Raw genomic sequence first — 23,987 nt, 5'->3', positions numbered from 1 at the left:
CATCCAGACAGTGAGCCCCAGACTGGCTGAGTCATTATGAGTGTAAACACAGGGAAGCAAATCCAAAAATGTTGCTTTGAAGTGCCTGAGAGTATTTATGGCCAATATTCATTCTCCTCAAATCTGACCAAGCTTGTCCAAAAGACGACTAACAGGATTTTAAATGCCCCTCAGAAATGTATTTTTGTCTCACGGAAAAAAATAATTTGAATCAGCTTTTGCCCCAAAACAGGGTTCGTTTCAAGAACCTTATTGGAATCCCTTTAGCTCTGTTCATGCATCCAGGTGAGAGCAAGGGCGTTTGAAACTAAACAAACTAAACAAATAAGGCGAAATAAGGCAAATACATGGACACTGAACATATCGGGAAAATATTCATAGACAACATATTTGTTTTCCACCAAAATATATGATCTCGGAGTACAATAGCCACTTGTAGTGACTACAGCATTGTTAAACTTTTTTACGGTTATGTTTAGACACTCACCGCAATTGGATAAGGTTAAGGAATGTGGATTGGTTTAGTACAGAAAAAGTTGGCAGTGACTTCAAACACAACGTGTTTATTCTCATTTAATCACAACCACGATCTTCCTCTAACCTTAACCAACGTGCTTTTGTTGCCTAAACCACAGACAGGTCTGTGGATTCGAACCTCGGGTCCTGGTGTGACAGATGTGCACTTCGTACACCTGCCGTCCACCCCAACCAGTAAATATATAAAATCAAAATCAATCAAAAAAACGTTTATCATTTATCAAAATGGTTGCAGATTAATTATCATGCGTGTGATTAACCAATTAATCAGCAGGGCAGCATGGTGCGAGCCCATTAATCACCACCACCTTGCAAATGCAGTGCTGTTCATAAATGTGCGGATTCATTCATTCAAAAAAAAAAAAAAAAAAACCTTGCCTCTGAAAGTAATCCAGCGATTAAATTTCCTACCAAACATATTTGCATTTGCAGTTTAGTTGTATATAAATAGAATTCCTATGAGACAGGGTTGACCTGTTACGAAACACGATGGTTGGTACAGACGGATGTGCGAAATCCTTCACAAAGCCGTCCTCGTGAACATGGATGGTTGACAGATTGATGTCACATGCTCCCTTGTGTGTAAATGGACATGCAAAGCAGAATTTCTGTGAGCATTCATAGAAACCGAAAACTAAAACACAGCAAAGTCCACTTTTAGTATCTGGTCGAGACAAAAGGTCACAAATTAATCAAGACCCAAGGCTGAAGCCCCAAATGCTACAGGTTTCCTACCACGCAACACAGGACACATACTGCAGGTCCTACCATTAGAACCTATTAGCGCTGATATTCATTCTCCTCGAGGGAGTACAGCATCAGTTTGCCATTAACGCCTCCACTGAAAGCGTTAACCTTTTCCTGTCCAAGGCCTTTCAAAGCTCATCAGCTGAGTAGCCAAAAATAACCAGCAATCCCAGCATACCGCACAAGTTACCATGGGATCAAACAACAGGGGAGGAGGGTGGACGCCAAGGGTTTGTCTAAATCACATGGTGGAAGGGAGAAAGGAGGAGGGAGGAGGGGTAATGGCTGGCAGTTAGACAGGACAAGTTGGAGAAAGACGGAGCGAGGGCGATTACAGTGACTTCACTGCAGAGCAATGCCATGATGATAAAAGATAAACAATAAGTCCTTTGGCTTGACTGAGAGATAAACTGTGTGTGTGTGTGTGTGTGTAAGTTTGGAGTGTTTTATTTTGTCCTTTACACTGTTGACAGCGTGCCAGACTTCCATGGATGCTTTCTCTGCTTGTAAATATGCGCGCACACGTATTAAAGACACACACACACACGCTCTCACACACAATCTTTCCCTTTTAGTCATGGCATGTCGAGTCAAGTTTATGTAGAGCACCAAAAAAATAAAAATAAATAACTAATAAAAAAAATCACAAGTTTGTCTGAGAGGACTTTACGATCTATGCAACAAACAGCACCCTTCACCCTCAGACGCTCGATTTGGATGACACCAAAACTCAACCAGGAAAAGAAAATAAATTAGAAGCTGTTCTGCTTTTGTTTTTGCCTAATCCTTAGAAACAACAGATGAACAAGTATCAAAATATTCAGAACCACTCTTTTTGGATATTTTTTACACAAACTCATTGGCAGTCGAGGTCACGAATCGGTTAGGTGCTGCCTTGCATAACAAAAAGCTCTCAAACGGTCAGTGGGTTGTTTCCTTGCGTGTTTATCTGGCTTTTTATGACTTCACTGAGTGCGAAGGACCCCTGAGCTCTGTGCAGGGGCCGGTCAGAGGTAGGACAAGTTAAAGTATGTAGGACAGAGTGCACACACACCGGAGCCCTCAGCACCCATCAGCACCGATCATCAAGGCCACTCTTCCCGCCATGGAGAGAAGAGTGCATGACGGAGGGCGGACAGGGAGAGGTGCCGGAGAGCATTTCCAAAAAAAAGAGCTGAAAAATTGTAAACCTAGAGCCAGTCAATGATTTGCAGTGGTGATGGTAAATATTTCAACAAAATGGTATTTAGATGATATAAGATAGACTGTGAAACCAATATCAATTTATCATCCAACAGACCAGTGCTCGCTGAGCCAACATTCTGGACAGCACATTGAGGTTTTATTTCAAGAAATACATTTAGATTTCTCATTCATTTGTATCATGCTCACGTAGTTAAAAACATGAACTTAGGAGCTTTGTATTACTGAAAACGCTGCAATGCGCTTGTTACCATGGATCTTTGGTCAGTGTCTGAGTACTTTTTCATGTTACTCTGTTTAACCGGTAATCACGCCAGTTAGGAAAGGATATAATCGTTAATGCGCCTCTGTGACTTACTTACACATATTCCAGAATTCTTCTCAGAGACAGGAGAAACGTATGCACAGAAGAGACCAACGTTTTTGGACCAGAATGCAGCGCGACAACGGGCAAAAATACATTTGGAGCCCTACAACACTGCCCAAATGGGCAGTAGTGCGGCGAATGATCAACCCGTCGAGACGGATCCAGGTGGGGTCAAAGTTATTTCCAAAGGGGCACTGAACACACAATCACACACACAATTCAGCTGAAGAGGTAATATTCCCCAGCACGGTCACATTACTCCGAAAAGATTTATTCTGCTCTTTTTTTCTTTTCTTCTTTTACACGCCATGCCCCTCCCTCTCTTTCCCAAGTTCAAGTTCAAATCTGCTTTATATTGCCTCCCTTTATACTGCAGTTCCCCATAATGCCTGGTGACAGTATGAATGTCAGGTTTATATACGTTTGCCGTGTTTTTCAACATTTGGACGGAGACGTACCAACACACAACCTGTATCCCCGTTCTATAATTTTTCCCGATCCGGTAATTATACACTGCATTCCACCATACATACCAGTGGGCAAAAATGTAATTTCAAGCGTTTCCTCCTTTTTTTTTTTTTTTGTTTTCTGAGCTGACGCCAGAGCCCCCTTTTATTATCAGACAGCTGTTTCGGGGATTTCAGAACGGTGGGAAGCTCCTTCTCCGTCGCGCAGGGGGAGTGACCATAATCAAAATGTTTCCAGCGTGTACGAGGGCATTTCAAATTTTAACTGTATCCGGTGTAAATGTGCTACATACTTATAATTAGTATGCAGTGCGTCGCTGGGACATATCGTATCCGCACTCGCAGGTGTAGCAGGCAGTGATACCCACAGACATGTCCGGGCTTGTTCCTGCGGTTTGGCAGCGTGTCAGTGAGTTTTAAAGAGACAGAAAAGAGTTGGTTAAGGAGCAAGTGTTTCCAAGTGGCCGGAGCCGACTTCTTCCGCAGTTCACTGAACATCGAAAGCCTCGCGCAGCCTTTCCTACTTTTCTTTTTTTTTTTTTTTTTTAACTGCGACTTCACCTGCAGGTGATGTGCTGATGCGCAAAAAAAAATAATAATTAAAAAATTAAAAAAAAAAAAAGTCAGGGTTTGTAAAAAGTTCCTGCTGTCTCACATGTGTTATGTTCTGAGGAATGTTTAGTGACAGGTGAGACAGTGGGACTCTGTCTACCAGTTAGATGATATTTTTCAGCTCTCCTTATATTACTCGTACGTTAAGCCGGAGCTAACTGATGCAGAGAGGCTGAACCGTCAAGGGTTTTACCTAGAGGGTAGTCAAGGTGATCAGCTGAGCAGCTGCACAGAGCGGAGTTTCAGGGCTTAGCACATCCATGAAACACAGACCTTCAGATGGTGCGTTTTAAGAGAGTTCCTCGGGTGTTACACACAGCACGTGCCTTGTGATGCGATCAGGCATTTCAAAGTGCACTTTGTTTGAAACAAAAAGCAGCCGTCACGGCATCACAAAGCTTTAGCGCTTTGGAAGTCGCGAGCCTATCTGCGGGACCGGGGGATTACGGCCAATGTGGTCGTTTTTCGACGGATCAGTGTCAGGTATATGAAGCCCGATCCAATTCCAGTCCTTTTATTAGTTTGGCCTGGACACTTCAGCTGAAAAATAAAAAAAACTGACTGGAACCATGCAACGTGTGCAGCATGTTGAGTTCACAGAATACAGAAAATAGATGAACCGCAGCTAGTAGTTCTAAAATATGAAAAATTATTAGCTGTTGTTTTTGTGTAACCAAACAGCCGAAATATTTTGCTTACATTGACTTTGTGGAAAGGTTATTAAAATGCTGTCCGGCCACAACGGATCTACGCTCAGCACTCCTCTATCCTTAGAGACTGTACAAATTACTGCAGGACACGGTACAAAATATCACAGGAAATCATCCAAATTCTCATCAATTCTGCATTCAGACATACTTAAACTGCTTTAACTCTTTTTCTGTGAGCCTAATGTAGGCTGAATATGTACCGTAATTAAGTAAAAGCAATTAAAAAGAATATGATAATTAAGGTTACATAGCAAAATAAAGGGTTTACAAAGGCATACATATTAGATTGGTCGTGGTACACTCAACATTTAAGGGATATGGGTCAAAAACATGATTGGAACTTCCCTCATTATCGCCTTCTTCGATCGATTGATCTACGCATGAAAGGAGACGTTACATCTCAAAATCAGACACCGCAGCTTATTTAGCCAGATCCCATTTCTCCCATGCAACCTGGTGAACGTCTCGGGGGGGTGCAGGGTGGTAGGAGGGCATAAAAGCCTTACAATCTGACCTTACAATGACCCCGTGTACCACCTGCTGTCAACACACCCGGGGCAGCGCAACAAGCGTCCAACAGCCAACCGCCCACAACATCAACAAAACAGACTGTGTTTGGGTGTGTGTGTGAGAGATCGGCAACGACTGTGAGTGATGAGTTTGTGTCCAATGGTGAGGGAGACACAAACAGAGATAGAGAAAAAGAAGGAGGACTGCTATTAATATTTAAAAAGGCAATTCAACATTTTTGGGAAATGTGCTTGTTTGCTGTCAGAGCCAGAGTCAGAAGAGAAGATCTAGAGTATGGTGTGTTCTTTCCCTTTCTGGTGGAGCGAGGCTAGCATTTTCTCTCTGCTTCCTGTCTTTGTGCTAAACCCTAGCTACACCGGACCCATCTTTGGACAGGATGAAACTGATTTGGATCTTTTACTGCGAGTCAGAGGGCAAGGAAGGAAATTTCCAAAGATGTCAGGCTACATCTTTAACAGCTCACACTCAGTTCTAGCAGCTTCCCCCTCCCTGCGCGAGCAACTTCTAAAGTGTGTTTGATTCTCTGCGTCTGCCTGGTAACACAGTCTCCGTCACGACCCCATCGCCTGAATTCGCTGGGTTTTTCCCCAAAATGTCAGCACGGTGAGGTGAAAACCTTGTATCTTCCGTCTAGATTATTATCAGGTTTTCCCTTTGGCTGAAGGACCGCGTGTCTCCCTTCAGCTCAGGGAACCTCCGCAGCTTATTAAAGCCTGTCAAACCCACGATGTCAAAATCAGGTAAGGCAGTGTCGTCAACATAAAACCAAAATTTAAAAACGGCTGATATTTGTATATTTGATTTGTTCCTGACATAGGGACAGGAATCCTCTGCCACCAATGAATCTTAAAATTCATTCGCTCGGCCACTATATGGTTACCTAACTATTGCAGAGGAAGGATTCATGTACAAAATGGTACTTCGAGTTGTAACTGTCTTTCTCCTGACTGCAGCCTGTGTGTGTGTGTGTGCGCGTTTTCAAACCCTTCAGTGCTCACGGGAGTTTGCACGGAGTCTGCCCGGCTACAGGAGGAAGTGCTTTCAGAGACTCTGGCCCAATCACAGGCCTGGGTTGCGGTCAGCTGGCTGAGGCTCATCGCTGTGGTCCAATCGCGCGGCAGGGTTTGCGGTCAGGTGACAGCTCAGACCGGCTCACAGCGTTTTGAAGCAGATGAAAACAAAAGGCAAATGAGGCTGTCAGTCGGCCCCAGCCAGCTGCCTCGCTGGGCGCACGGCTGAAAGAGGCTACAGAGCTCCATGAAAGAAAAACAGGATTTATCATCACTACGGCAACAAGTGTGTGTGTGTGTGTGTGTGTGGGGAGGGTGTAGTGAAGAGAGAGAGGTAGACAATGAATGAAAGGTAGGATGCCAAGTAGAGACAGGAAAAAAAGAACGTTCAGATTTATACTTTTGAGTTCTATAAACATTTCTTGGAGGAAAACTAATTTCATTAGCTGACCTCGGTGCGGACGACAAGCCTCGTCTTTTCAGGCTCACATGGTGTCGAGTAAAACGAAGGAAAAAATGCTGCTGTGTACTATCAGTGTTTCTCTTCCACTTCTGTCTAGGACTGAGACGGTTAGTCAATTTATCAATCGGCAACCCGACAGGAAAATAATTGGCTACCCTTTTGATAATCAAGTCATTTATCGAGCAAAAAAATGCCAACCATTCCGTCGTTCCAGTCTCTCAAATGGACTGCTGGCCGGACAAGACGAACAATTCGAGGACCTTCATTTCGGGCATTAGTGACTTTTGATGGCAGTTTCGACTATTTTCTGATAAACCGCAGGCCACACAACTGATCAGCCGATCATGCAAATATTCATCAGACTAATCTTTAATGGAAAGAGATAGTTCAGCCTGACTGCAGCCCAGGAGGCACCAGCTTCTAACTGGAAGATCACAGGTTTGAATCCACCCACATCCAGTGTGTACTGTCAAAGGGTCTTTAGGAAAGGCGCTCGACTCCCTACCAAACCTCACAGTGTATAATAACAAAGCCAGTTTTCCACAAAAACCCTTAGGACCGATTCGAACGGTCACGTGAAAAATTTGGCGCGTCGAAAACGACAGATAAACACAACATATTCTCCATTCTCTTGTGTCTCTGTGCTCAGGCCTAAGTTCCCCGTTTGATTAGTTGATTACTCAATCAGAACAACAGAAAGGTAAATTACCGTTTCGAAGATCTCTTTAATCGTTTAACTCAGTTATAGAGAAAGATATTCCAAACATTTGGCATGGATTCAGCCTCATAAATGTGAGGCTTTGCTGCTTTTCTCTGGGTTTTTTTATCATTTCAGATTGAATATTTTTGAGTTTTGGGCCGTTGGACAGACAAAACAAGCACACTCTGAGTATTCATTGTTAGTTGCAGCCCTGAAATTACCTTTTCAGTGCTACGGGAGGAAACATTTTGGCAGTTATGCAAAGTTCAATTCTGCCACAAGATTGCTAGAAGTTTGGTTTAAGTCTGCCGTCTCAGATAGATACTGGGCCATTCACCAAACGGCTGGATGATGACATTGCTGGCTGCTGTCCATCCAGACTCTCAAAACTCGATGAAACTACTTTAACTTGGCGTGACTGTACATAAAAAAAATTAACCATGACTCTGCAACTGCATGACCTATTTTTCACCTTAATTCTCCCCAGACACTGATCTTGGGCGACTGTTGGAAGAAATATGGCAACACTTCCAGAACCATGTTTTTTTTTTTTGTTGTTTTTTTTTTTCCAGTTTGAAAAATGGAAGCAAAGACAAATGAGTGGTGCAAATGTCTCACAGGCATACTGTCCATACACTTCTTTCCTCAAAAAAAAAAAAGTTTGGTATCGTAGCTTTGACTACAAACTTCTCCATCAGTTCAACAATATGCTCTCTAAGACTTCACTTAAGCTTGTACCCAGGACAAACAGAACCCCCCCCCCAACCCAATAGCAGCTTTGTTTTCCCTCTCCAGATGGCCCCCATACAGTAACACCCCCCAACACCACACACACACACACTCACACACACTCACTCACGTACAGTCCACCATGTCCAACTGTTTAAACCACAGAAGCTCAGACAGGCCAACAACTGTCATTAAGAGCATGGGCCAGACGCGAGGAGTTAGTTGCCGCACGTGTGTGTGTGTGTGTGTGTGTGTGTGTCCGTCCAGGGGGAGGGGCTATCATAAGACAACGGGAGGAACACTGGGTTGTGCTTTTATCTGGCGAGCCAGTTAGGCCACTTCTAATTCAGTCACACTAGCCAGAGCCAGATTCACTGGCCAAGTTCCAGCCAAAGTTTTGTCTCAACCCTGGAAAAAGAAATTATTTCTTCTCCAAACAGGATCTCGATCTCGAAAAAAAATTCCGTAGCCATGCAAACTATTCCGAGGGTCATTAGTCTCTTTTACAACACTAGGTTGGATTAAACAAAACTTTTTAGCCAACTGTTTAAAGCGTGAACTCTGCAAACTGTACGGCCCGGCCATAAACTGAGAAAAAAAATTCATCGTGCGGCCTGAGAAATGTTGCTACTTCTGGTCGTTTCTTGTATATTTTACATAAAATATCACAGGATAATTACATGCTGGGGAATTTATGGTCAAAAACGGAGAGAACAGGAGTTTAACTGCAGGAACGGTGACCGAGTTTTGTATTACATTCCCGTAATAAACCTTAGGCCTGCATTGGTCTTGTACCGGGTGCCTGTTTTTACAAACCGGAGCAAACAATTACTGAAAGGATAAGGGCCGGGCAACAAAAGGCCCAGACAGACACATTAACAAGCACGAAACAAACTGATGGTCCCAAACTGATTTCCCAACTGCATAATGAATGCAGTGGACCCATACTGTAGCCTACATAAAACAGAGTTCTACACAGGACATAGTAAAGTTGTATATGACACATACAATATTTTAAACCCTATAACAGACACTAACACCCAGGGATCCGCGTCCAAAAGCATCGTCACATCATTTGCCGCTACATGATAGTTTAAAAGACTTAGTTTCTGATTTACATATAGATCATAAACCGCAATTAAAACCAAACACCTGCCTTTTCCACAACATGCAATGAACAGCTTAAAACGTACTGAAAAAAAAAAAATAAATAAATCACTGATACATGTGTGCACACTTTCACAAGTCACGGCCTGATACCCTGCACTGTAACACACAGTCACTGCTCAAATAAATTAAAGCCATAGGAGAACAGTGATAACGGCTGGGCAACATGATTGCAATCAGTATCATTATATTAAAATCAGTGCAAAGCTTCGATCCCTTATCCTAACTCCGATTTCTCCGAATCATGAAATGGGACAGCAAAATCTTGTAAAAATGATAACACAATACGATGATTAATCACGATTAAGCCTGCTCAAAGTCAAAAGAGGAAACTCTGTCTAGGACATAATTAAATTTACTGTGGAAAAAAAGAGGGGGCCTCTGCAATGAGCGGAGATGTGGAAAACACCACAGTGGATATCCAACCTACTGATTTCTTAGTGGCTTTCAGCTGCAGGCGCGGGTTTAAAGCGAAGGATGTGCCGAACAGGTCTAGTTGTAAAGACACAGTTCGACATTAGTCAGAAAGGCTGAATGTCCTGTATATGACCATATAGCAACACAGAGGACACACAGGGGTAAGCTACCTACACAAAATAATAGGTTACAATTGGTCACCAATGCAGGTATTTAGCAGTATGACTAACACCCTTTTACTAAACATAAAAAAAGAGTTGGGTTGTTTTGAAACATCATCACTGGTGGCTGCATTGTCAATTGAGTAATCGTGCACACGTGGCCATCTAAAGCCCCCCCCCCCCAAGCTCGGCGTTCACAGCGTCCAGGTGGCGGCCATTTTGGTTCGTAACAGAGAGGCATTCAGTGGGGTTTTATCAGGCAGGAGCAGGTCACAGATAAGAGAATGAAGGGGCCATTGTACAGGATGCTATCTAGTGCAGCGGAAAATCAATAAGGGTGGAGTCCCGGGAAGAAAGAGGGGGAGAGGGAGAGAGGCATGAAACCCATCTAGAAACACTGGACACGCGTGAGTTAATGCGCTGACCTTGGAATGTCTAAACGGACTCTTGACCATTTAGCTGAGCTCATGTCCAAGCATGGGAGAACACCGAAAGACTCTTTAAAAAGAAATCCTGTGGAAATAATCTGAAAATAAATTGTAGAGGCCTTGCTGCTGCCGCTGGGGCTTCTTTTTTTTTTTTTTCCTAAAAAATATACATCTCCAATTGTCTTGCTACATATTGTGATATCCCAATTATTAATCACCAAAAAAAAAACAAAAAAACAAAACAACTAAATTCCAGACGCAGAACTATTGTAGCTCAAATGTATTCAACTTTGAGTGGCGACACTTCTTAAATGCAGCAGCTGCAGCAGCTACAAAGTCTTACTGCACATGCTTTCTTATTGCGTCTTTACTTAACAAATTCCAATAGTTCCTACTTTACTACTTTGGTGTGCAGCTTTTAACTGGAAGACTGGATTTACTGATTGCCATCTGGTTTAAAGCACAAGTGCCCCAGACGACAAAACAATGAGCCTAATTAAAAAAAAACAAAACAAAAAAACATCTTGAGGACTTTCCTCGTTTTCTTTTTTATTACCATGGTTAAAGTATTATGTTAACCAGAGGAGCAAGAGGATGGATTATATTAGAGTTGGGTTGATGCAATCTGAGATAATGAGGGTTAAGCAAAGAAAATTCCTTTTTAAAGAGTCTGCACTAGATAATAATATAATCCACCAATTAAATAAAATAAATTAAATTTAAAAAAAATAAAAAAAATTAACATGTCCTGACGCTTGGTGAAAATGTTATGCTGTGCCAGCTCTTTAACATCGGGTGGACCTGTTCTTTTTTCATTTTGCCGAATGATCCATTTTCCTGACACTGACTTAGGTTTTCCTGCTGCTTCTCCGTCCGGACTTCGGTTCCGGTCGCACGGACGCCGAGTATTTAGAAGTTGTGGCTCGCCAGCCGTTACGGTAGCATGATTGATATAACACACGGGAAATGTTAAGCAAGCAGAAGCAAAAACAAACGTTTCTCAATCACCCGGGAATATTACTCATCATAGAAACTTTATGCTCTCAGCGCGGTGCCCATACGCGAAGCCGTTGTTAACAAGCTGGAGTTTGGAAACCCGCATTGTTGTCCATCAGCACGTCTGCGGGTCAGTGTGACTGCGGCAGAGGACCGAAGAGCAAACACAAAGGGATGTCTGTCCGCAGCAGGAGGCATAATCAACCGAATAAACTACTGACCGCCTTCCTTCTGAGTCAAACAACGGCGTCTTCCCGCAGAGAGAAAACAACCCCACAAACCCCCTCTGCCAAACTTCATTTCAGGCATTTAGCTGACACTCTTATCCATAAAAGACACACAATGAGAGGCAGTGAAGTTCTCAGTTTGACTCTCAACTGCAGTTACGTAGCACAGTGTAGCCGAGAGAGGTGGCTCCTTGAGAATTAGGTGGATGTTTCTGAAGCAGAGTGTGGAATTAAACCTAAAAGCCAGGCAGAGTTAAGGCCCTGTTTTACTCACTGATGTAAGGTAAACGGACAAATATGACTTAAAATCCCAAGTAAAATGATCAATGGAAAAAAAAAAAAAAGCAGTCTTGGAATATTTGAGTTTATTTTTTTATTAAAAAATAACATATGAGGAACAAGAAGACCACAAAAAAAGAGGGAAGGAGAGGACATAAAAGAGGAAGGGAGATAAGGAAGAGGAAGGAAAAAGAGGAAGCAGAAAACACTGGACGGGCAGACTGGGATATTCGGCTGAAATTTAAAGACTGGCATCAGTCATCTGGGGAAAGAGTTCATTTTGATATTTTCGTACGCCGGCTGGAATCCACCACCACCTCCTCGCAGCAGACAGGAAGATGGTTAGTGTAACGAATCTGAAATACTGTGGTCTGGTTAGTCTGTGGGCTTTTGGGTAGTTTGGATAACAAAATAATACCTTATCTGACACCTTACTTTAAAAAAATATATGAATAAAATTTAAAAAAAAACACACACATTGCTCCAAAAAATAACTTACAGCACAAAACTGTGATTTCAGTCAGGAACTGTGATGAGAGAATAAGTCACACGGCCACAGTGTGTTAGATTATAGAGTTAAAGCTTTCTTCTTCTGTTTCTTGTCCCCTGGAGAAAATGTCTCAGCAACACCGCACGTTAACAGACGGACAGAGATACAGTTCATACAGCCTCAGCGCTACAACAACAAACCATCTGACTGCACTGGACCGCCTGCATCCATCGCTTCACCCAGCGCCACATTAACACATACCGTCGATGAGTCTGACAGCAGGCACGGAACCGAAACGACAGAAAAGGGATACGCTGTTCATCGCGAAGAGCTTCTGTAGAGAAGGGTCGGCGTAACAAACGCACTGCTGATGCCGCCGCCTGGATTTACCTTCTCAGTTCTGAGGCACTCAGCTGAGAGGATCTAACAGTAGAACAAGCTTCTAACATCATCAGCTTCACAACGGACATGTCCAATTTTATTTCAGATTAGCTGAAGGTTTTCCAATACTAAACTTTTCAATCTAAACTCTGAAAAATAAGCTCTCTCTTTATTTTCTAGTTTCAACAACAGACTGTATCGTAACGACCATAAATATAAATAGCCAAGTGGAGCACAGTGAATTTCTGACTAAGAAAAAAAAAAATAATAATAATACTTATACACTCCTTTCAACTAATCAAAAATTAGCAATATAACCTACACACTTGTATGTCTAGTTTATGTTGTTGTTGAACACTGCATACAGTATGTGCTAGTTTCATTTCCAACATTAAAAGATGTGACCACAAGGATTGAGGGTGGCCGCCTTGAAATAACGCATTCAACACATTGTGAATTTTCATCAGCACAGAGGAATAGTCACTGTCAGACACGTGGGATGAAATAGTGTCTTGTGACGTAAAATGCTGAGTAATTCCATCTAAAATAAAATGTGTAAGTGCCTGATAACTGAAGAGCGGCTTTTAAATGATTTTTAATATATCATCTTCTTTATCCTGATCACTTCTTCTTCTTCTTTTCCCTCTCAGCGTGTGCTGTCTCATGCTGAGGGATTACAGCCGCCATGGTGCCTTCCATCAAACTCCTCCTCATCCCCCGAGAGGCACGTGACCAGGGTCGGGGAGGAGGGGGGCGCTCGGCGGCCACCACCCTGCTCTCCTCTGCCTCCCTCTCTTGAATCCATCCCTCAGTCCCAGCGCCCTTTTTTTTCCCTCCCCGGCTTCACGCCAACGTCTCTGTCCTCGTTCTCCTCTCGTGGAGGCGTCCTGACCCTCTGCATTTCACTGTCAGCGACACCGTCTTTATCTCAGCCTCTGCTGTCCGTGCTCTCTCGCTCTGCTGCTGCTTGCTGGCTAACGGAGCATAAATCCAGAGGGCGTGCTGTCAAAGCTTAAACCCGGGGAATACAGGTGGTTTGATACTAGCTTGTGTGAGACGAGATGCGGGAGTCCTCAGTTAATGGAGTACTCACTTTCACAGGCTTCATCTTCTATATGTTGAGAGTTAATGACGAATGCAGCACTGAAACCATCAATTCATTAGGGAACCACCATAAAATTAAATGACTGACTATTTAATGATTTTGATGAACAATTAATCATTTGACTTATTTACGAAGCAAAAAAAATGTCAAATATTATCTGGTTTGAGCTTCTCAAATGTGACGATTCACCGTTTTTTTCCCGTTTTACATGATTTTCAGTTAAATATCTCGAGGTTGTCAACGGTGGGGTCGGCGAAAAACCAGCAACTTGTGGATGTCAAATTGGGGGAAATTGTAATGAGCATTTTTTTTTTGTGGACAAATGATGAAGCAATTAAAAAAATGTATATATATCCTCAGACATCATTATAAACCACCTGAAATCAGCTCTGTGTTTAGGGGAAGACAAAAAAAAATAGATATATATATTAAAAACGAAGAAAAAATGTCAGCCCGAGCTAAAGATGTTGCTCTTGATCTTATGCCAGATGTGTAAAAATGGGTGCAACAAATGCCAATAAACCTGTGACATCTGTGACAGAAATGTGTCAGAAAGTCACCAAATATGAAAGAAACAGAAATCCTGCTGCTGATGCATGAACGTATCCACAGAGAACCGGCAGCAGCAGCAGAGTCACTGCATCAGTCCACCCAGTGAGCTTCAAAGAACCTGACCCAGATACTAACTGAGGCTGTGTCTTATTTTTAGCTTAACTGTAGCTAGCAGGCAGAGCTGGTCACTGCTAACAGACTCATTAACAATGGTACAAAGAATGTCAAATTTGCGTGGGTAAAAAAAAAAAAAAAAAAAAAAAAATCTTTATTATTACTTCTATAATTATTCTATGATGGCGTTTCTGGTTTTATGCAATTTAAAGTCCAAATATAATCTCTGCTGCAGTATTAACAGTTAATTGTATAGGTGCGTTGGCCGTTCTTTCATGTCACGTCTTTTGTCAAACAGCGGAAACTTGCAGATACGTTTTTGTTTTTTTTTTTACTAAAACTGGAACTTTTCTCACCCAGCTCATTAGGACTAATAAACAGGCCTAATAATTATCTAGCAATGTACTCAAGATAAGCATCGTATCTGCAGCTGTGCATTTGTAGATCTAGCGATTAATCCTCTTGAGTGCTAAAAACATTTGAAGTTCTTCATGCTTTCAGGGACACATTAATGCCGTAAATAGAGAAAAAGCAGCTAGCACTGTGAGGGCCCCGCTGCGGTAAACACTTAAACCATCAGGCAAACCAGTTTGAAGCCCAGCATTGATCAAGTCTGAAAGGTTTCCAACTTCTGACTCAGAGCTCTTAAAACTTGGTCAGAAAAATGAAGGCAGTCTGAAGAAATCCCTTTGGGTTCTGGTGTTGGTGCAGTTGTGGTGAAACCTTCCACTGAAAAGGTTCAGTATTTTGTTCCTCAGCACCGAAAACAATGATTACGTGCAGCCGTGGGTGGGAAGCACAGAGCAGCACAACTTCACCATCATAAATCGTGACAAAGTCAAGTTCCTGTTGCCGCTATCAGTGGCCGGGCTTCCACTTCTTCTGTTGGGAAAGGTCACAGTAGATAACAGTAGCTCTGAATGTAAAGCAAAGGTCCCAGCGAGACACAGCTTGCTTCACTACTACTGCTGCTGCTGCGGCTGCTGCTGTTGTTGTTGTTGATGCTGGTGGTGGTGGCCGTGCTTTACTTCCTTCGCCGTGAAAGGTCACGGCGAACACGACTAACATTCCAGTTTGAATGGCCGGAAGGTCGGTGGGCCAGCTTTGCATGAGCCTATTCCCTCCGACAGCTTTGTAGTTCCACCGCTTTATAGAATGGGGGGCGGCCTATAAATAGCTCCCCATAGAACTGGAAAAAGTAGAAAACAATAGAAATTTAAGCAGCCGTCCGATGACTGACTTTTTTTTTTTTCCTGATACAGTTTTCTGTTAAAGCAGCTGAGATCCAATGATTTAGGTTGATCTCTTTAAATATATCTATTTCACTTTATATAGATCTAGAGTGTTTTTCTTATTAAGATGCTAAAGCTGAGTCAACTGAACAATTGACCAGTCGGTCAAACAGAAATGAAAAGTTTTGATAATTAATTGTTTAAGTCATCAAACAAAAATGCCAATAATTCATTGGTTTCTGCTTCTATAATCAAAAGGTTTGCTGCTTTGTCTCACGTTTTATATGATTGTAAACTGTGAGACTAAGGACATTTTTTCCAGTGTCTGCAGTTCTTGTAAAAGCCAGTGACCAAACACAAGAGAGATCATAGGACACAGCACTGTTTTAAGTCAAGCAGCACGCAAAATAAGCAAAGAAAATCAAATGTCATTGCAGGATTGACAGTCTTTTTTTTTTTTTTTTTGGGTAGCTGTGGCCGAAAGCAATATCCAGTATTAAGTGCAAGGCCCGTATTGTTTGCGTATGTTTCTTGAGCACCAGGTGTGGACTTCCGGGACGATAAAGCGAGGTAGAAACCTCACATCACGTGCACTTATTGCATCTGGCAGATCCGCCGCGCATTCAGTGAAGTGCTGCGGTGCATTTCCCGAGGGACTTGCAGTGATGGTGCTCCGCTCTACTGATGACAGGCCGCCGGCGGAGAGCCACACCCAGCTTCACTTTGTCGTCAACAGAAAAAAAGAAAAAAGCATCTTTCCTGTTATAAAGACAGGATGAAGAGAAGCAGAGGAAATTAAACTGCTTCGAGTGGCTGTTTTTTGTCTGTTTAATCTGTACATATTCTGTACATCATTTTTTACTTTATCTCCTGTTTCCAGCTTCTCAAGTCTCTAGTTGCAACCCCACAAAAAATGTTAATGTTTCCTGCCTCAAGATGATTAAAAAAAAAAAAAAAAACCTGCTGCTGCCCGACAGTTAATCAAATCTCCAAGCTGTTATCGCATCATGCCTGCTCTCAAGTGTCTTCACTGGCTTCGCCTGAAGTCGACAAAAAACAAAAAACAAAAACAACTGTGTTCTGGATCAGCGGAATTGTTAGAGAATAACACGGACACGGGGGCCGTCATCCACAATGAACGATGTCCGACACTGGAGTTTCCCTGGTGAACCTCAGGAAGCCTCCAGAGAAATCCTCTCATAGCGCTGAAACGACGGGTTAGGGCGCTAAGATTACAACACAGGGCATCGGAGGGAGACACTGCAGAGTCCACCTCTGATATGAGGGAGGCTTCTCCCTAAAGAAACGGAAAATTGCTTGGATCTCCTGAAGCGAATTCCGATTGTTTTGCACATTTTATCTGTGATAAAGTCTTTTGGTCTTTTGGTTCTAGCGCCTCATGATTAAAACTTATCGTCTTTGGTTTTTACTTATTTTACACTGTACAGTAGTATGATATGTAGATAAAATATTTAGCACATGTAAGTAATACATAACTATGTCAAGAGTTAGGGCTGATAGATGGAAAATAAATTGTCAACAATGTTCATAATTAATCATTTGAGTCATTTTTGAAGTAAAAACGTCAGGCATTCTCTATAGTTTCAGTGTAAATATGAGCGTTCGGGGCTTTTTCCTCTGTTTTATATCGCTGTACAGTGAAGATTCGGGCGGGTTTCGGATTGTCGGTCGGACAAATCAAGCAATATCAAGCCAAAACCTTAGATTCTGGAAAAGAGTGATGGGTATTTATTACTGTTTTCAGATATTTCAAAGATTAAATCTTGAATCCAACAATCCAGACAATAATCATCATCAGATTACTTTCTAATTGAATTAATTATTAGTCCGGCCCTAGAAGAGTTTAAACTACTAGTCTGGGCATGTAGATAATGAAATATAATTGAAACAGGAACAACAGTCACACAAATGATCCCCATCTGAACAAAACCGTTATCCGCACTGCATTTCTAAATACCATGTCCCGCAGTCAGCAAGATCTCAAGAGCGCGTCAACTTGTCACCCTCTAAACTGCCGAGACATTTCATATGGATACATGACAGATGCAGCAGGAACAGGGTTGTGGTTTTCTGATCTGGCCCTCACAGCAAAGCCACCAACTTCTCCTCAGTGCACTGATGACTTCCGCCGTTTCACTACTTCCTCACAAACATCTACTCGCTCTCTGCCAACACCCACAACAGGCAAGGTAACAGGCAAAACTCCATCTTTGCTCTATTAGGGAATTATAAAAAATTAAAAAATCACGGCCCGATTCGTTTGCTCATCTTGGACATTTTATATAACTTGAAGGCGGCCTGTCTCTGAGTGAAACAGCCAGAGCTGTGGTTTGGAGGAGAGAAGCTCAGCGAGTCTAAAACTCAGCAAGTCATAAATGGGTTAAACCATTTCCTCCGAGAGGGGGATTCCCAGCCCCACATGTTGAGTGTGATCTTACCCCAGAGTTTTAAAAATTCCTTTTGCCTCTTCCTTCGTCTAATCATTTAATTTTTCCCCCTTTACCTCCCACTGTATGGAAACAGAAACGCTTTGACCCCTAAGCTCTTTATTCTTGGTTTCTGTTAATAAACTGTTAAGTTCAGGATCTTCTACATTATTCGTGTGTTTTCTCTGTTTTTGCCTTCGTTTTCAATTTTTTTTTCAGTCACACTGATTGGTGATGTTCTGGCCTTGATAATGTCCTCAATTAACTACCTTGTTTTATTGTTTTGTTTGTTTGTTTTTTTAAATTCATACTTTGTTGTAAAACCAATGACAATTTTCCAAATTGTAGAGAATATATTTCTTAAATACCCGTTCATAGGGGAAAAAAAGTTCAGCCAATGAGAGACATACATTCAGATAAATTTAGATAAAATTCCAACCTTCCACAGATGCATTTTCTAGCAATGTTGGAAAAGGTCGGAATAAGGCTGGTGGCCACATGAGTATCAGGAAAATGGAAATGCAAAGAAAATGGTAGGAGATAGGGGAGACTGAAAATATACAGGCAGATGTTTTCCCTTAAAAAGTTAAAAATTTCAGAACTCAGTCACAGACTAATTTTCAGGATGGAGATCGCGTGAACACCAGTTTGATGTTTTAAAATGTTTCAGGTTCAATTCATACTTTTCCAAACAATGTGGGAGTTGCATTCCAGGTTCTTCAGCATCCTTTTTTAGCAGCTAGACAAAAACACTTTGGTGATTAAAGGCCGAGTGCTTCTCTCTCTCTCTCTTTTCTGTGTCGCTGCCCCTCTCTATCCCCTAACTTCCCTTCTATTATATTTTCCATCCCAACAGCTGTTGTCAGTGCGCGCAGCTGCAACAAGCCTCAGTCGGCCACACTCTGCAGCTATTAGCTAGCCTGGGAAGTCCAACCAATCGTTGAGTGTCGAGGATCAAGAGCACATGTGCAGACACAAACACACACACACACACGCATACATTTTTGAGTCAGATGTTAGCAAAAGAAAAGGCATCGCAGACAAGGAAAAAAAAAAAAACTCGCATGGCACACGTGGTTATGATTCACTGAACCCTGAGGAGCTAAACTCAAAATGTCAAGGTTAATTTATGTTCCAGCGCATCTGAGCATTTCCACAACCACTTGTCCCCCGCTATAATGAAACGTTTACAGCCACCGTCGTCCTCCCCCAAGCCGCAAAAAAACACACAAATAAAGCAAACAAACTTGAAAGAAAATCAAGATGCAACTTCGAAAAAAAAAAAAATCGAGCAAACGCACCGACAATGCTGTCAATACACTTAATTATAAACAGACATTTCTTTGAACGCACTGTGAGGCATCAGCGGAGCAGACCTTCGCGGAGGCTCGCCACGGCTCCCGCCTCATTGTCCACGACTAGAAAATCTGATTCAAAGTGACACTCGTCTCAGCGCGCGCACACACACACACGTGTAATCCCCGGAGGCTGAGATACAGCAGACCGTGAGACTGTCCTGTGGACGCGGACGCCATGTTGTACATGTGTAAAGAGAGCCTGTACGCCCAGAGTTCAGGTGTCTCCTCATTCCTGCTCCAACTCCTGGATGCGTTCCCTTGTTCTGAGTAACACTGATCGGCATGTGACAGAAAAGAGTTACTGGCTCTATATGCATGAGTTTTACAGCCGGGTGAAACAATGATGATTCAGAGTCAACATCTTATGACCTAATTTTGTTGCGGCAGTTAAGGTAAGCCACATCCCCCTTCAGCTGTGCTTTCCCAGACTCCACCTCAAGGCCTAAAATGGCTCCTCAAACACACGCCGCGCGGCACGTTAGTCTCGCGGCGTTGCGTCTGCCGCGATCCTCGGCCTGCAAACTGCGGAGGAAGAGCGATTTTTAAGCCACAACGGAGCAGGATAAAGCTCAGAACACACTCTCTGCAGATTGTGTGCACATGTCTGCGAGGGTCCACGCGGACCCTCCATCGGGGCCTTGGACGGATGACAACTGGAGCATGTTTGAATTTTAAAAGACAACCGTATACACACACACTGCCGGGTTTTTATGAGTAGAGTTGACTCTCATTTTCCACGCAAGACTTGATTATTCAAATTTTTAAATGAACTTTTCTTTATTTTACATCGTGACACCAGGTACGTCGGAACCCGAAGCCGCCATAAGAGACCTCCACGTCATACCATGAGGCTGACGTCGCCCTTTTAATAAAACCACCATTTAGGGCTCAGGGACTGCAGCAGCAGTGGAAAGAAAGCCCGACGGAGGTTGGAGATCCGTCATTCGCAGATCGTGCCGATATCCACTTTTCTACAACGCTCAGAATCACCTCTGGCTCTGCCACACTGATGCAGCCTTCAATATCAAACGGAGGCTGGCATGTCTAGCAGTATGTACGGCCAGACATCTACATCCAAGTGGTGAGTGCAACTTCTAATCTCATTTTGCTGAAAGCTTGTACATACCCAGCAAAGTCCATAATTTAACCCTGACCAAACTATAATTTAATCCTTATTCGGTAAATGCCGACCGTTTAACCCTCACATGACCGACTCAGTCATACAACCGGCGCTCAGTGCTAGAAAAGCCAAATATTTGTGTTTAGACTAAACCTGCAATAACTATGGCAATCCCCATGTTGGAATGGCCCTGCACCACAAACAGCGAGTCAAGGTGTTCAGTGCTGATGCTGAATTTCACTTGGCTTCGCTCCCCGGGGGGGGGGGGGGACTTTGAAATCGGCTAACCCCATTGCTGCAACACAACACGGAAGAAAATAAAAAGCACATGGGTCTATTTTCCAGCCACAAGCAAATGAGTCAATCAAAGTTGGACACAGCCTCGACTCGCAGCTTGCGGTGCACAAATGTCTGCAAGCAGGGTGATGCAGTGGTGCGGATGCTTGCAGGTCATTGCCGTGGGGATACTTCCCACCGCGGCCTTCTGTCTCACGTGACATTAACACGACAGAACTCCAAACAAGCCGTTACAGAAATGCAAAAGCTTTGGTGAAAGTACGAAAACGCTGCGACGTGGTTTCAGTCAGCCACACACACACACAACAACAAAAAACACAAGAGTGCTGCACGTGATTGACTTCAAAGTTAAACAGCTCAGTAGAGGCCTGCTGCTCTTGTTTCCTCTGCTTTCATTTCTACCAGGCAACAGCAGGATGATGTAGCTGCTCGCTGCTCATCTCTGACGGGGCAAAGGAAGGCGGAAGTCTGGGCTGGAGAGGCACCAGGTCCCCGTCAAATGCCTTTTCCACTGTGTATGTGTGTATACATGAATGTGTGTGTGTGTGTGTGTGTGTGTGTGTGTGTGTGTGTGTGTGTGTGTGTGTGTGTGTGAGTGTGTGAGTGTGAGAGAGAGAGAGAGAGAGAGGATGAACGGGCCTGTCACCATAAATGCACCACAGAGCTACTCCAGCAAAAGGCCTGCCGGGCGATGGTGTGCACAAGTGCGCAATGAAACACCGCCCACCCAATGGCGCACAAGTCGGTCAGCGTGGTGAAGGCTGTCATGCACGGATTGGGTTGGGACTGATCGGTGCAGAGCAACGCGTGCACCATGCGAAGAATATTTTTACCGGGGTGTGGATGGGGGGCAGGGGGGGTGGGGGTGCCCCTTGGACCAAAATAGGTGTACTGGGATGATGTTTGTGTCGGTAAAATAAGAATAAAAAATGAATGAATGGATGTGAAGCAGAGGGAGACCAAAACGCTATCAGAGAAATAATCCAGTCCAGACGGCACCGGTCCCAAGTGAAGGAGGGGAGGGGACATGTTATAATAAACGTGTTCCTGAGACCGTGAGAGGGGGAAAAAATACATAAATGCATGTTTGTGCTCCAGTTTCCGCCTGTTTGTTCTCTCGGTCGGAGCTATAACACACACACACACACACACACAGAGGCGCAGATGGAGGCTCACACCAACCTTGTAGACTTGTCCATAGGTGCCATTTCCGACTACTTCCACCAACTCGAAAATCCCAGCAGGATCCTGTGTGGGAAAAAAAAGCGTGACAGACAAAACCGATGTTTAAACAAACCGAACAAAACACGGAACACAAGGCGAGATACACCGATTCCCTGCGGTAGTCGCGGTCGGGTTCGGCTCAATGTGGGAGCCGGCTGCGCCCGGTTTGCCGGCCTCCCGTACCAGCGGATATTTAGACAAAGAAAAGCTACCGCAGGGCTGTGTCAACCGCGTCTTTATTTCTTAATGCGAGAGGCTCGTTTGTGCTGTAGAAGAGTCTCCGGGACACACACTCACCCGCAGGGATGCCAGGTCTATATCCACCAGACTTTTGGCCGGAGAGTCGTTCGCCATTTTCGTTTAAAAAAAAAAAAAAAAAAAACGGTGATAATGAGCGGAACCACGGCGTTTTGTTTTGTTTTTTTTTTTTTTTTTTGGTTTTTTTTTTTTAGATTCTCCTTCAAGCGGACGCTGTGCGTCTCATCCTCGGCTGGTTTTATTTTTAATCCTGCTGGTGATATTTTCTATCCACGGCGCGCTTTCCCCCTCTTTGTATTCCCAGTCAGAGGCTCCGCTGCTGCTACATACCGACCTACTGCCGGAGCCCTGCCTGCTCCACCACCACCCCTCCTCCCTCCTCCCTCTCTCTCTCTCTCTCTCTCTCTCTCTCCCTCTCTCTCCGTTTGTACGTACGTCTCTCTGCCACTATTCTCCGCCCTCTCTCCCTCGCGGTCTGTCCCTATGTCTCTCTCTCTCTCTTCCCCTCTCTTCATCCTCCGCCCCTTCTCTGTCTCTCGAGCAGGGACAGCCCGAGACTTTTTGGGGGCCCAGGAACAGAATCTGAACGCCGCCCCCTGTAAACCGACAAACCCCTCAGCCCCATAATAACCACCTAACAACTTCCCGCTGAAACGGATTCATAGCCGTGCCTTAAGGTCACATCTGCACCGGGAGCGCGCACACGTAGCTGACTTACACCTCCTAGTGCTGGCCTAAAAACAAACAAACAAATCTTTCCCGCCGAGGCCTTTGCCAGTTCTATACCTACCGGGTCTGCCCTGGTACATATTGCCTGCAGGAAACAGCCTGTATGCTCACACTCTGACAAAAGAGTTCGCCTCCTCCCCCTTACTTGGCTTTTATATGTTGTCAAACTAACTCCCAGCCACATAAATGGAGGCATAAACAACCTTAGTTAGTAAAAGAACAGTTAAATAACTGACTTGAGTACAGTGGTTTAGCTTGCTTTACACAGTGCACGAGATGCCTGACTGACACCGTTCAGTGCTACGATCCCATATACTCAGCTCTCGAACGGACTCGCTGCCTTCGACGCTTTTCCCGTACATGCCCAACCGCAGCCGGTACCACCGAGGAATGCCAAAGAGACCCTCTGGGAGCTTTGGGGCTCACCAGATTTGTCCACGTAGGCTACCAGAGTCAGACAGGACTCGGCGTTTGTTGGCTCGTTAGCCTGTTACCCTGCGGATACTATTTCTGGCTGCATGCTGCAGGTTGGCCAGACTCGCTGCTGCAGTTTGGTTTTATAGTAAGACAACTTTCAGTGCTTGTTAGCGTTTTGCATTTTGATTTGAATACCTTTATCATCTACACATGTAGCATCAGCACAATCATCACAGTAAGTTAAGTAAAAACACCTCTTGAGTCGGACAGGACTCAGCGTTTGTTGGCTCGTTAGCCTGTTACCCTGCGGATACTATTTCTGGCTGCATTCTGCAAGTTTGCCGGACTCGCTGCTGCAGTTTGGTTGATCGCTGGGCAACTTTTAGTGCTTGTTAGTGTTTTGCATTCTGATGTAAATACTTTTATCGTCCACACACGTAGCATCAACACAATGTGATGCAAATGCTTCCACTTAAAAGTAAAACAATACTTTGACAGTTTGGCCCAGACTC

General features: G+C 43.7%; 1 protein-coding gene across 3 annotated transcripts in view; it reads right to left on the bottom strand.

The window, feature by feature from the left end:
• The window catches only part of LOC120801420 (mitogen-activated protein kinase kinase kinase kinase 4-like), a 99,517-nt gene extending 77,055 nt beyond the window's left edge, over positions 1–22,462 (bottom strand). For all 3 annotated transcript variants that reach the window (XM_040148407.1, XM_040148408.1, XM_040148409.1), the window contains exons 1-2: positions 22,369–22,462; positions 22,030–22,095 (exon numbers count right to left, since the gene is read on the bottom strand). In XM_040148407.1, coding sequence (XP_040004341.1) covers positions 22,030–22,095; positions 22,369–22,425 — 123 coding nt within the window. In that variant the 5' untranslated portion in view covers positions 22,426–22,462. The remainder of the gene's footprint in view (positions 1–22,029; positions 22,096–22,368) is intronic.
• Positions 22,463–23,987: the final 1,525 nt, after the last annotated feature.

Source organism: Xiphias gladius, chromosome 16 (genome assembly GCF_016859285.1).
Source record: "Xiphias gladius isolate SHS-SW01 ecotype Sanya breed wild chromosome 16, ASM1685928v1, whole genome shotgun sequence".
In the NCBI taxonomy this organism is placed as follows: domain Eukaryota; kingdom Metazoa; phylum Chordata; class Actinopteri; order Istiophoriformes; family Xiphiidae; genus Xiphias; species Xiphias gladius.
This window is presented reverse-complemented; position numbering and strand designations above follow the sequence as displayed.